At 46.8% G+C, this 14693-nt stretch overlaps 1 protein-coding gene across 1 annotated transcript in view; it reads left to right on the top strand.

Annotated features, from left to right (window-relative positions):
• The window catches only part of LOC144104293 (uncharacterized), a 107726-nt gene that overhangs the window by 76677 nt on the left and 16356 nt on the right, over positions 1-14693 (top strand). The window contains exon 5 of the mRNA XM_077637193.1: positions 4058-4109. Coding sequence (XP_077493319.1) covers positions 4058-4109 — 52 coding nt within the window. The remainder of the gene's footprint in view (positions 1-4057; positions 4110-14693) is intronic.

Below are 14693 nucleotides of genomic sequence, written 5' to 3'. Positions count from 1 at the left end.
CGTCCCTGGCAAATTTAGTGGCCAGCTTTGCAGTTCGTTTCCGCCATTGTGTGTCAACGCTCTTTCTGTACAGGTATTTAAACACTTAAGCTGCCCCCCTGTTATCATCCAATTTCCTCTGGCGTTCATCGTATAGTACTTTACTCTGAGCTTCCCGTGCTTCGAACGTTGTCCAGCCCATATCCCCCGGTACTGCCTCGTTTGTGGTTTTCCCGTGGGCACCTAGTGCTAATCTTCCGAGAGTTTTCTGATTTACTTCTAATCGCGACTGAACTTCAGCCCTTAAGCATAGAACCGCATTCCCGAAAGTAAGCCCCGGCACCATTATTCCTTTCCAAATACCTCTGAGGACTTCATACCTGTTGTACCCCCACAATGCCCCATGTTTCATTATCCCGGCATCTCTTCGCCCGTTTGCAATGAGAGACTGTTCGTGCTTTTCCGCGTACATATGCCCTTTGTTTACCCATACCCCGACCAAACGACATCAACGAACGTCAGTTTCATTGTGGGTTCAACATGTCAGCTGCAGCATATCAGCCAAACGAAAACTGTCATCGGGGTCGGCAGAAGCATACGCAGCGCCACCTTCCTCGGGTTGCAAGTGCAAAAATAAAAAATAAAAAGGAAGAACTCCCACTGCACCGTTTAGAGAGAAGAGTGAAGAGGAAGAGAGGGTGCAAGCAACACCCCGTCACTGGTGCTGATGTTACCCTCCAGCGCAGAGGCTCGCGCCAAAGGGCTGTCATGCAAGCCCAAAATTTCTCTAAGGAATACCAGAGTAGGGCAAAGGTCCTGAGTCTGCGCAGGTGAGCGATTCGAAGCAATCATTCTTGCATATTCATCAGATGATATCACGTACAGCAATTGGCAGTTAGGAGAGGGCGGTACGTTGTTTGTCGCTGCCGATATCACGCAGTCGGCGGTAAAGCACAACGTGGCAAGCCCCATGCCTCGTGGGAGGGTCGGAGCATACGAGGCAAAGGCGAACGTCGAGTTTTTTCGCCTTCGGTTTCTAGTGTATACATAGCAATATGCTCTGTCTCCAACCCCTGCCCGCTGGAAAATGTTTCAAGGAAGACGGCGGAAAACAGCGTATTAACGCTGATTTTGGGATAAATTTCGTCTTATATGTGTTCTACCACTCTTCACCGGTTTGTGTACTAGGCTATCTTTGCCCGGAAGAAAGGCGCTGACAAGACACAAAAAGTGTTATGTTGGCCCGATTGGGTCAAGGCGCTTCTAGCTGGCGGTTAAACCATCCACCATCGTATTGCGTATATTGAACGTGTGAGCTGGCGAGACGCAAACTTTCTTCAGTTCCGAACTCTAGCAAATGGCTTGGTCCAATGGGTCATAAACACAAACCTTATAGTCGTTAATCACGTTTAAATGTCAGCTACATATGTTGCGCCAAATTTCGATGTAGCTCGTATGAGGAGACAAAATTCTTTTTTTTTTCTTTCAACAAGTTGACTTCTGAATTTCATCAAATACTGCAACGACAAATCTCCGTAAAGACGACGTGAATGAAGTGTCCGGTGTGTGCGCGTTACCCGCTCGGTAATCACTGATCTGTGACCGGTGCTCCGGTCGTGCTTGTGCCTGCCTGAACTTCGGGCCACATAACAATGCGATCAGTGCACTCAGTCGCTTTCTCCGCTCTAATATTCTTATGGAGAAGTAGGCCGCCGTCCAAACTGCTTGTGTCCGTTTGGATCTCTGTTAGTAAGCCTTGGTCCATGTTGTGCTGGACAGGTCGTAAATTTAAGCATTACTAAAACGCCTTGAAGGCTTCAATGTTTGGCGGTTGCTTTTGAACGGCACATTTCGTAATCTGCTAGTTCGGCCGTGGACTCCGCTGCCCTCGAACAGGCATTTATAAACTTTTTGTCCCAAGCACAAATCTGTGAAATTTGGGCACAGCAACATTAGACGGAAACGTTATGAATTCTCATTCTCGACGAATTAAGTGAGTAGTATCGTGCGCAAACAATGGGAGCCTGAGCTTGAGCGATGCCATGAGGCCGAACTTGCAAGAAGGGCTCGAAACTCTGCTTCCGAATGGTGCCCGTCTGAGAAAACCCTACGTCATTTCCAATAAGTATAAGGACCAACGGCGACGCAAATATAGCAGCTTTTTCGTTTTTTACTGCAACCTCTCGCGTTGTGCTCATGATGTCATTTTCTTCAATATGCTGGATCGTTCTGCAGTGCTCAGCGAATGTTTGTGAAGGCCGTTAAAAATGGAAAGGGTGCCATTGCGGTTCAACGAGCGGAAATGTCTTTATGAATGCAGCGAGCGAGATTGAACGCACAGCTGAGCACGCAATAAAGATGTGCTTAAAAGTGTCGGCACTGAAAGCAAACCTAGCGACGCACGCAGTCACGTTTACAACGGCTCTGTTAGACAGGACCGACTGCCATTTTTTTTTCAGCAGGAGGTGGAAACTGCGTAATGACTTCTTTTTATTCGTTCAGGGTCCACTGCGTCCTTGCTAACCACTCCATACAACCGCACCTCCTGGTAGGCGAAACGCAACTTTCCGGGCTTCAATATAACGACAGAGGAGTTCATTTCCTCATGTACTGCTTCTGGCCTTTTCAGGCGATCGTTTCGATTGTGACCAAATACAAAGGCTCTAAGTGCGCATACATGATCAGCATATAGCTCCAAGTCGCCTGATCATATGTAAATAGATAGTAGGCACGCTGCTTGACAGACTAAATCGAAGGGTAATAATCTTGAACTACAGCACGCTGTCCGGTTCCATACGGCCCACATATTACGGTAAGTTTCATCGATGTGCAAATAGCCGTTTCATTTAAGCCCAGCACCCACAAACACTGTTACCAACTAGCTCCAGTACCCATACACGAAAACAGGGAATGCAAAGGGCCTGCGGCTTTGTTGTTGCCTCAAAAACGGTGGCACATACCCATGGCGGGGACTGGCCGGGGTTTGGTGCGGATCCAAAGAGGAGAAAAAGTCATCCAGGTTTACCTCAAGCGTCTTATAAATATGTCTCGCCTTTGTTCTAGCGCTGAGAACGTGTACCTCTTCGTCTTTGGTCTCTTCTGCCGTGACTGGTGATCACGCCATCACTCGCGACCGCCGCACTGCAGCTCATGTTCTACGTGAAGCCTTGCGGAGCTCCTATAGCTGTCAGCAACTGAACGTCGTTGTCGACCCTTGCTACAATCCTCAGCGGAATTTTCTCCTCATGTCTGGGTTCAAGATTCTTGCTGAAGGGACTTGACAGTCGTTTAAAGAGAAAGCTTTCTCGTAAGCTCCCTTTTACACAGCGTGGCATCGGTCTGTGCTCCCTACCGTGAACACCACAGACCAGCGTCAGTTAGCCTAATCACCTTCGGCTACCCCGCAAGGTTTCTTGTCATTATGACAGCACCAGCTTTACATCCACTTGAGCCTCGTGCTTTGCGAAATATCGTTAACCCTTAGGACAAAGCGCGCATGCGTAAGACACCGCCAAACGATTCGAAACTCCACTCGCACGCTCCCCGTGCCCGGGAAGGAGCCGCCTACATGCATTCCGTGGACTGAACACAGATAGCAGCAATAATTACGCTTCCCTTCGGTACGCTGCCTGTGAACCATTGCAAGTGTGAGCCCTCAAGTTTCAGACCGAAATTTAGAATGCTTTCGCCACACTGTGTAATGCTGCTAACACCGAGATGGGTGTACTGCCAGGCCGTACTGGTGGCGCATCACGCCTAATTCATAGAAACGCTTCTGCTCAAAGTACGAGTGTCATGGATCAGCTCCCTAGGGCCCATTAGTTCTTACAAGGAGAGCGGCGGCAGGAGTTTCAGGTTGAGCGCTGCATCGACCATACCGCGAAGGAAGGAATTAAGGAGGGGAAGGAAGGAACGTAGGTTAAAAAGAGAACATTGTTTAGTCTCCTTGTCAATCAGTTACCAGAGTTCTTCAATACGCGGAAGCAGTGCATATTTTTATTCAATTTTCGGGTGTCATGTACATGAGTGTGAGATCGATATGTCTATATTTACTGTGTATTTTGACATCGCTTTTCAGCCCCTGTTCGACAACAAGGAAGGACCAGATCTAGCATTCGGAGATTTGTCTGGTAAGTGCAGCAACTGCTCAAAAAACGTGGAGCGCGATCAACTTGGAGAATGCTTGTTTGCTCATCACACTGCCTCAGTTCGGGCATTTGAATAGTTGGAGTTAATGGCTCATCATGCGAAGGGAATGCGGATCTGTTATTGCTGGCTCACTTCAGAAAAAAGAAACAAAAATGGATAGTTTCGGAAAAAAGAACGGCGCTCTTTCAATGCCCTATCACAAAAAAATTTGTTTATTTATTTTTTAAACATTCTTACCTGCTTGAAGACCAAGCAGGGAGGGCGATAGAAGTCACAAGAAAATGCAGTTCAGCGCCGCCATTGGCAAGCAGTCACAAAATATAAAACGAACAGGGTAAAGTGCGGACACGTGATCAACAGTAGAAAGGGTAAAAAGGAATCAGCAATCAGTGACGCAAAAATTGGACCTGGGGTTTTTCGTACACTTTCTTCAAAACGTATTACATTATCAGCGCAAAAAATATCTCTTGGAAGTTCATTCTAATGGGGGACAGCACGTGAAAAAAATATTTCTCATTTCTGTTAGTACGGTCAAAGATTCGTTCCAGTTTGTATCCAACCTTTCAAACAACTTCGAAAGAATACAGCCGTGGGAGGTCCAACTGAACGTGGCACTCAAGCATAACGACCAAAACACGGTACAGAGAGGTTCCGAAAAAACTTAATCGCCCTATACCCCATCACTGGCCCTTTCAGGCCTTTGTCTCTCTCCCTTTATTGCCATTACCCTCTGTTCGAGTAATGTTCTTTGTAGTTCCCTCTTTGGTGCATAAGTGGGACTGACCAAGCTCAGCATTACACATTTCTGCGCGTTCGCCAATAGAGGGCGCTAATCGCCGCATGCAGCAACTACACCTTTCTTGTCCCCTTTCAAACAATAAGTACCCTTGCGACTGGCAAGGAAAGAAATGAAAAGAGGTTCGCCAAAATACTTCGCTTTCTTTTGCTATTATACCCGACACCGGTCTGCACATGCACGTACAACTCTTTTACGCCGAAGGGAATATTTTTGAAATAAAAAAGAAGATAAGGGCCTCTGCTACAAATCGTGCGCCGACGCGGTTAGCTTTCACCCAGATGGAGCAGGTTGTCCTCGATGGAAAACCGAGAAGCAGGCTGGTGCGCGCCAGTCACGACCTCAGCGACGGTTTGAGATATGGGGGTTGGCTGCTGGGCATAACTCATTTGGGCCACGAGCAGTCTACCACAACTGATGAGCGGACCCGGTGCTCAAGCCGCCAGCGACAAAACTCTCGTCGACCAGAAATAGCGTCGTTTTCCTCGAAGCCTCGGTTTTGTCTAGATACGCGTCTGATGAGCTTGGTTAAATGGCTTATTAATGAAGATACATTACATGGCTCATCACTCAAAATATCCGGCATTCCGTCCACTGGCCATGGACCTTAAATACACGTGAACTCATGACGTCATCGGCTTTGCCTCCATCTTCAGTAAAGAATTAAAAAAATTACAAGAACCTTCAAGCTTCGCCTTAAGACTAGAAGCGATAGCACCCTTTTCTTCTTATTTTCTGTTTGTCCAACTTTCGTTTTCACTTTATGCCCCTCTGAGACGCTCGAGCCAAATACCCTCTGGGCAATGTGAGCTGCGTGCCAAACTGGCACGCTGAGGGACTTGGTTGGAAGCCCAATGCGAGCGAATTTCTTCTTGAATTTGAAACTTCTGTGAATATTTCCGTCATGATTCTGAGGTCTTCCTACAAACCTTAGACAACGGCGATGTCTTTTCGATATAACAAGCTGAATATGCTACCGCATAAAAATTTCTTCCGAAATGCGTTTTTTAACACAGGCTCGCACAAACAGTTCAGCTACAATGCCCACTTCATTAGTGTCCTTCGTCATAACCATAGCGTAACACCCCACGGGCTAAACTGTCCCTCGCTCTGGGCTTGGATGTCATCGTCTTTATCAGCACCAATTCGGGTGGCGTCAGCAGATAGGTTCGCTGGCCAGTGAATTACCATAGAGTGCCACCGCCGCTACATAACACCACGGGTGCACGCTTTCGCATTCACGGCACTTAATTATCCGGAAGTCTGTCTGAGTCTGTATGTGTCTGTCAGAAATGTACTTTGTGCGCTGCCTTGGTGGCTTGCTGTATGTGTAGGTAAATTAATAACCTTTTTTTTACTGTGTGTGCCGGTTTGTTATCAAGGCTTATTCTAATGATAGGGGCATGAATGGCTAATTTTTAAGTACTTTCAATTAGTGGGCTGGGAGCGATAACCTATAGATCGTGTTTATATTCATGTCATGTTGATTCCTATTTATAAGGTGCCCGGTATCTGCTTATATGCGCCAATGGTAAGCCAGAGCGCGATATGATTGGCGTTTATTATGCGACGGAGATTCGGGTTGTATGCAAATAGTTTAGATATCGGAGTGATTGCGATGAAGGATTGGAGGGTTTACAAAACACATTTGTGCAATGCCGTGTTTGGATTGATTGGTAGAGGGTGATATTAGCGCACCAAACGTCATAGCGGCCGGGGGCACGGAGAGGAATGCTTGTACGTGTTTCAATGTATGCATGCGGCAGTTTATTCATGCGAGCTGGGACACAATATAATCGTGGTTGGGTGTCACCTATGCGCGCTAGTTGCGCGCTCTCCCTGGCACCCTTCAACTGTGTGGCGGCTGTTGTTTCGGTATTAGAGGAGATGCCCTCGACACAGAGCGACAAGCTCAGCCAGGAACAAGCCACCGAATGTCAAAGGGGATGGTGGTTTGGTTCGCTGCATTCGCCGTTTGCAAGTCAGAGAATGGGCTGGATTCACCGATTCACAAACAAGTCCTAATTTCTGTACCAGATAGACTCTGCAGAAAATTTTCTAGCAACATTTACGTAACAGTACATACAACGTGATTCCGAAACAATGCAACAGATGCAAAGTAACGCAACAGAGACGCTACAACACAAGAGAGAACTAGCACATAAAGGGTCCTATTACACAAGGGAGAAAAAGAACAGGACAGTTTCTGTTCACCGGACAGTGCGACAGACTGAGAACGGATGATCACGATGCTCCGTCTAGAAGACTGGTGCGTGCTTCCTAACAGGTTCTTGGCTGGACAGCTGCGGTATTCCCCGCGAGTCTTACGGCACCACTTCTCAGAGGCTTGAACAACAGCACGTGCCTGGTAGACGGTGTTGAATGTCCTTCATAAATAGGTCACGCCGCGGCTGTTCCTACATGCCAACCTAGGTGCGTATATACACCCAGTGTCGGCTGTACAATGCTCTCTCACCCTTCCGCCGAGGGACGCGTCTTCATTAGTCAAGCATGGAGAGTGGCTTCTTGAAGACTCGAGTCGCTTCTTCCGACACGGTGCCGCTGCGAATGAGCAAACTGCAGACGGCCTTCTGGCCGCTCGAGGTTACGCCATCTCCCTCGGCATGTAGTGAAAAATTCTCCTTAGCTTTTCCAATGGTCGATGGCGCACACGGGCGCAATTCCTTTCGCACCGAGCTGAATATCCAGAGGGGATATTTTAGAGACACTGCCCCTTCCTTTATGTAGATTGTGCACCAGTATTCACAGCACGTGAAAATTGTGCTCATATGCATGAGCTAGAAAACAGAAACAACAAATGTCAAGATAGATATATTAGTACAATGAGGCCCGCAAACAGCAATGCCTGTTTACAAATGCCCATTACAAGGCCCTACACATTCAGTCAACTATACATGACCCTTCACAGTTGATGATATACACCTCAGAACACGCCGTGAGTAGGCGATACACAAAGAAAAAATTCGAAGCACGCAGCACCTAAATACAAGACACTTTTTTCAACTATACTTGCACATTCTGCCTACATAGTCCGCTCTCGGCATACAAGCGATGCTGAAGTTTTCTTTAGCCTTATTTGTTGTTTCACACGTGATTGCGGCTCTACCTTCTGGTGCGTCTTCTGCTCTTCGTTCTCTTTATAGAGAGACTTCTGTTCCTTACGTGGTTCTCTATCCATTTTGGTCTAATGCTTAGGTTAATCCCCGAAGGAGGAGTAGATTTGTAATAAGGGAGTAATTACTTCATTACATTCCTCGAAGTTTCTCCCCAAAGAAACTGCCCTTTTGTCGTGGCTATCGCACATTTTTTGAACAGCCATTCTTGGAATAAAATTTTGAATATGAAAAAACTGAAATAAACTGATCTATAAATATTGAAGACAATTCTCCATTGTTTTGATATGAAGGGAAATCTGCCTTTTATTGCATTCCTTTTGTTTGCTTGCATCGAGCGGATAAGACTGCCATTGAAAAGCAATTTTAAACACTTTTGGCGATAGCAAATGTATTAAAAGCAAAAAAATTCAAGCCGGCTGGTAGAAGGTCTGCGGACATATTTATCGTTATATTGGGGTGTTCTTACCAGGCTGCTGAGCATCCTTTGAGATCTAGGCAGCAAACTGGTATCGCACACCACGCGCAGCCGTTCACACGGCGGCACCGCGGCAATGCGAAATAAGAACACAAAACGGAAAAGGACGCTTTGGCCTGAGCCAACCGATTTTGGATTCTCCCAAAATCGCTGACTGCTGGTTCTGCGACCCTGGCCATCTAGCTTGGTCGTGCGGCTGACGGAGCCAGATGGCGACTACAAAGACGCAAGGTGGGAGGTATTTGTCTTAGGTCTTCTCGCTGTCGCGGCTCGATGTTGCCTCGTTCGTTGAGCTCAATGTGATGCTGGAGTGCCTGGGGCAAGGCGTGGCCTCAAATCCTGGCCGAGCGCTCTGAGCCTATCAGATCAGGGAGTGTACACTGAGGATTCCCCATGTTCGCCGGGAGCATGTTGCTCGAACGCTGTCTGCACGTGAGAACCACACTGAGGCGCCAGTTGTAGGAATACAGGGACAGCCTTCCAACTCGCCCTCCCACTCAGCGGATTCAGTGTTTCCGAATGCTAACCGCGAAGAGGTTCGTGCTCGATGAAACAAAGGGAAGTACGAAGAGGCATGGACACTCATATGCTATTTATTACACTCGCAATGAATACACAGATCGTTCAGATAGCTACAGAACATGAAGGAAGCATTCGTCGGAAGTAGAATGCTACGCAAGTAGGGCTTCTGGCTTACAGGCTGAGGCTGTGGCGCGACTTCGGAGGTATCGGCGGCGAACGCTGGTATGCACCGACAATGGCTGCCGGGTTTTCTCGTGCGCGCCGCAGTCTTGGGGCAAAGTCATCTCCGAACATTTGTTTGGGGAGGCACTGTGCTCGCTTCGCTGCCTAGAACCAGATGTCCAGCGGCAAGGGGCGAAGGATCTCCGTGCGCCTGCCGCGGAAGGTGCCGAGAGCGTGCGGCTGCAACCGCTCGTGACGCTTTTGAGGCTCGTGAGTCTCTTCGCGACAAAACTCTCACCAGTTCCGCAGAGCTCCCCGTAGCCTTCGAGGTGGCGCTCTCGTTCCTGCTTCTCTTTCCCCCATGAGGATAACTTCCCACCTCAACCAGCGGGCGCTGTCCTGACGCACGAGTGATGAAGATGATCGGCCACGTTGGAACCGAGGGGAACAGGTTTTCCACTGTAAAGAAATGCTACAATATATAAAAATATTGGTCTCAAACTATTTCCGGTTAAAAAAGCTTTTGTCCAGAATTTTTGGGTATGACTGCCACTAGCGCACTTATTAAGGCTCAATTCTCATTGCTGCCTTCAAGGCGCGCATGTGTTCTCTTCGTGGTTGTGCCCCAGTCCTTCAGTAAGCCCTCCTTTCTGGACAGCACTTGACTTGCAAAAGACTGAACCTGAAATGCTAGAATCATATTTCTTTCATCAGTTGCAAAGGTGTAACAACGGCACTCACTTTTTCAAAGCGCATTTACTTCATTTATTTGTTTCCGTTTCTTCTTCACCTTCATGTGATGTTCCTCGAGTATGCTCGTCTTCGGCGGAACAGTCTTGGGATTCGCTTTGTTTCTTTCTATCTTCTTCCTCAGCTTGTTCTTTTCGCCTTGCTTGTCTATTTAGACTTCCCCTGAATCGGCGTTGTTAGACTCCTTTTCTTTATTTTTGCTTGTTTCACATTCTTCTTAGGGGCACGCCCGGTTTGTTGTCAACTGCTTCACCCGAGTTGCACTCTTGTAATGAAGCCAGTTGTTCAACACCTTCATTTTCTTGGGAGCTGAACTTCCATTTCTGTCTGATTCTTTTTTTCTTAACTTTCCTCGCTTGCAGAACTGTAATCATTGTTTATTATTCATTGGAGAATAATTCTTCACATTTTAGCTCAATTCAGGTTGCTATATTTATTTTGGCATGTTGACACCAGTATTTTTCGCAAAACTGTTTTCAGAGAATTCAGGCTCTGGAAACGTAAAATTGACGCTCTCAAGGTCGAACATTTTTCCTATTTTCACAGCAGGGAACACCTCCTCACTGCCTGACGGATCGCTTGTAACCATTTCAGGTTTAGTGGTCGCAGTCCTGTCCTCGGTTACAGTAACGTCGCAGCTTTCGCACTCTGCCTTATCTGTCTTCAATCTCCTTCTTGAAGATAAACTCGTCTGGTTGGCCCATCAGTTCTTATTACCTTGATAGCTGCTGCATGTTAGCCCGTTCGATTTAAATGTCCCCTAACCCAGAAAATCCGCTGTCGGCTTTGTCGGCGTCGGCGTTGTGAGCGAAAAATAAAGTGGCCACCCTTCGGAGAAGAAACCTCGGGGAAGCTGCCTAGGTCTGTTAATCTTGTGGCGTGATCACAACCTGGCCACAGAATTGTGAGCAAACTGACTGATGCGGCAGGTGGCTTTAAATTAATGATCTATCGCGAGCGGTTGCTCTAGAAGAGCACCGTGGGTCGCACAAGCCCCACCGGTGGAAGTACCTGTCGTCGCAGGGCATAGGGACATCCCTTAACCGCTGTACGATCGCGATAGGAGTGGTGTAAGGATTCCCAGAGACCTATGAATAAAACGTTGAGAACGACCAATTCCCTACACGTGAACATCGACTTATTAACACTATCGCGTCATGGCCTTGAGGCAGAGCTTCAGTGTTTACTCCATTTTCTCACTTTTTCGAAAAAGCGTAAGTCCGGTCTGGTCCACAGTTTCTCTTATCGCACTTGCAGCAACAGTCTGTTCCGTAACCAATCTCTGACCTCTGAAACTCGCGACAATCTCTTCTGTGGTTGATAGCGACGAACGTTTAACTCTTCAAGCCAGCCTCACCGGAGTGAGATCCATAGGTTCACAAATATATCCAACCTCCGAACTACAGCAAGATTCCACAAAATTTATTTCTCTTTGAAATGCTTTTGAGGGTCATTTTCTTCCATTTGCCGCTCTGTTTGTGGTCGCTTTCTTTGTATTTCCTTCTGGCGGCTTCTAGATGCCCCTCAGCCCAGCTGGTCAGATGCACATAACTCGGCTCGATGATCCTCACCTAACCGCTTCACTGCGGCACCTCACAATATTGTTTTGGTGCTGAAACTTGCTTAAGACCACTTCGTATTCTCCTTCGATCCCTCTTCCCTAGCGCTTGCAAAGTCCGAAACGTTTGTCGCGGACACCGGCAATGTCACCTATACGCATTGGTTGCGCGCACTTCGAGACACCTTTAGAGCGTGAGAAGCTGTTCCGGTCTCAGAGGAGTTGCCTTCGACTCAGCATGGAGAGCTCAACCCGGAACACGCCACCAAGTGACAAAAAGGGCGCTAGTTTGAAGCCCAGCTTTAGCCAGTCGCTAGCCAGGGAATGTTGCGCAATCAAATGTTCGAAACAAAGGAAAGTTTGTCTAGCAAAGAGGCGATAAAAAGGAATTTCTGATCTCTCGTAATAGCGCATACAAGTTTACTAAAAAAACACTCCACACGCAAAGTAACACTAGAGGGAAGCTACAGCACAAGAGAGATCTTGCTACTTAAGTTCCCTTAAAGACGAGAGACTAAAAACAACACTATTTATTCACCAGGCATTTCAACAGCCCGAAGGCATGATGGTACCGATGGGTTTTAGACGATGGGTTTTGACGGTTTTATACGACTGCTGCATAGGGGTCGCTTTGATCTATGGTGAGGTTCCTTCTTTTGGCGATCGGAGTGAGTAGCTTCTTTTGCATCATTTGCATTGTCGCACTGTGCTTTTGCGGACAGTGGCCGCTTTGTGCACTTGAATTGTTGGCATGCTGGCTCGCATGGGTGATGTGCAGATGGATTCTTTCAATTCAATTCTTTTCAATTCTTTTTATTATCATTTCTTCAGTACAGTACATAACATCACTGTCTGGATCCTTAGCCAAAGGCTAGTTATGGATCCATGCAATAAAAGCAAAGAGATTAGTGAGGGCAAATGATTTCTACTGCATGCCAAAATAATACACATAAGAATAGTGGAAAAATGCAAAGCGTACAAGCAAGATGGTTCAAATTACAGAAATACTTGAGGGCTCATGACAGAAAACATATGAAGACAGGAACAGCATTTTTTTGCTTCGCTCAATCTGCGCTTCTACGCAGCTGCGGCTGTGGGCTTATGTCTGTCCTGTGGCAGGTTTTCAGGCAGATAGTGTATACTTGGTAATAGGTGGACAGGACCTGCAGTGGTTTTATAGCGCACGTAAAATAGTGTGTGTATTCTTTCAAATAATACTAAAAGGCATTTGACTTGCTAGGCATGCGGGCTTGAAGTATCTTCCAATAAATTGGCGTCCTGTTTTAAGTGTTCAATCAGAAAGTTAGTGTGATATCTACTTTGTTACCCTTAAGGACCAGCGGTAATGTGCCCTTCACAATATGTACCTTGCCGAAGCCCATTTCGTCCTCTTTATTTCGGCTAGGATATCATTAACCCACGTTTCTTCCCTCATCTATTCCGCCCGCTTCTGGTCTCTTAATGTTTCACCTATCATATATCTTTCCATGGCTCGCTGCGTTGTCCTTAACTTAAACTGAACCCTTTCCGTTACCCTGCACGGTCCTACCCATAGATGAGTACCGGTAAGACACGGCTGTTCTATAATTTTGTATTTAGAGATATTGGTAAACTGCCATTCATGATATGAGAGAACCTGCCATATGCACTCCACCGCATTCCTCATATGCTAGTTATTTCCCTCTCATGATCCGGATCAGCGGTCACTATCTGCCAAAAGTAGCTGTATTCTTTTCCCACCCCAGCATCTAACTGCCAATATTGAACTTCTGTTCCTGTGACAGACTGGTGAACATTACTTTTGTTTTCTGCATACTAAACTTAGACTAGCCGTTCTTATCTGCCTAACTCATTCATAATGCTTTGTTGTTCGTTTCCTGAGTGATTTAGCAATGCAATGTCAAGAGCGAATCGCGTATCTTAACATCCTGCACGCTTCAAGGGTGAGCTCATAGCACGAAGTCTATTTTATTTTTAGTCTGATAACTGGAGCGCTTTCAAGTTCTCAGCCTGTTCGGTAAATTATTTCTATTGGAAAACTTTACTACTATCTCTCTCCTGCTTCTCCTAAAACGTATCCCATATTAGCCTACCGCCCGGTCACCAGCCTGTTTTTCGCCGGTATCTTCTTACTGAAATTGTTCATCAGTACAGTGCACTGTGGTTTTACTTCGTTCACTGCCGAGTCTACGCCTTCTAAGAAGCTGTCAGCAATCTGGTCATCATGGCTGGATGTAGGTGCTTAGGCCTGTGCAATCTTCAGCTTGTACCTCTTATTAAGCATAATTACGATAACTGCCACCTTCTCGTCAATGCTATAAAGCTACAGTATAACCTGAATGACCGCTATAATCTGACTGATGACGAATTTCTCATCTAGTCCTCGCCTGTCCACTAATCAACGGTAGCGCAGTACGTTCGTGCCCTCTTGTGCTGTATAGGGTACATCTTCCCTCTTACCCTCACTAAGCCCTAAGAGATCTCATTTAATACCCGCTTGTTCCTCCAACAGCACTGCTAGGCTAACCTCACTGCATAAGGTTCCAGCGTGAAAGGTTATCTGGTTAAGATGTCAATGGCGGCCTCAGCGGAGCCTTGAATTTTTAACGCCCTCCAGTACATCACAGGTCTGACCGCCGCCTCGCTCAGTTGCTCCGCAGCCGCTGGTGACTGAGAACCGAAAGTTTGATCATAGGAGGGTGTGGCCCAATCCTGTTCTGGGAAGGCAGTGCGTTGTCTGTTCTGGTCACCGATATCTGGCAGCACAACAGGGCTGGTTTTGCAATTTAATCGGCACTCGAGTTTTTTCTCAAACCCAGTGAATAATTGAGCGGCACCACGATTACAACCCCGGTCCTCTTGAACGCCAGACAGATTATCTGCCCCTATGCCATCGCTTCCCCTATCACACATACCTGAACACATACCTATCTGCTAAATCCTGCGCTTCAATATGGTAAGAAGAATAAATGGCTTGCAAAGTAATGCTGCACGGCATGACTCGGACAAGACACATTTCAAGAATGCAGCTAGCGCCATCTACAATCGGGCCTGTATTTATTATACCCGAAAATTTTGAATTCATTTGGCTATATCACACACAAATTATCGCCTTGAAAATTTTCTGCAACAATATTGGAAAGCCGGGCATCACATAGAACTACA

The sequence above is a fragment of the Amblyomma americanum genome, chromosome 9 (assembly GCF_052857255.1).
Source record: "Amblyomma americanum isolate KBUSLIRL-KWMA chromosome 9, ASM5285725v1, whole genome shotgun sequence".
Lineage (NCBI taxonomy): Eukaryota > Metazoa > Arthropoda > Arachnida > Ixodida > Ixodidae > Amblyomma > Amblyomma americanum.
The sequence above is the reverse complement of the archived record's forward strand: the minus strand, read 5'-3'. Positions and strand labels throughout refer to the sequence as shown.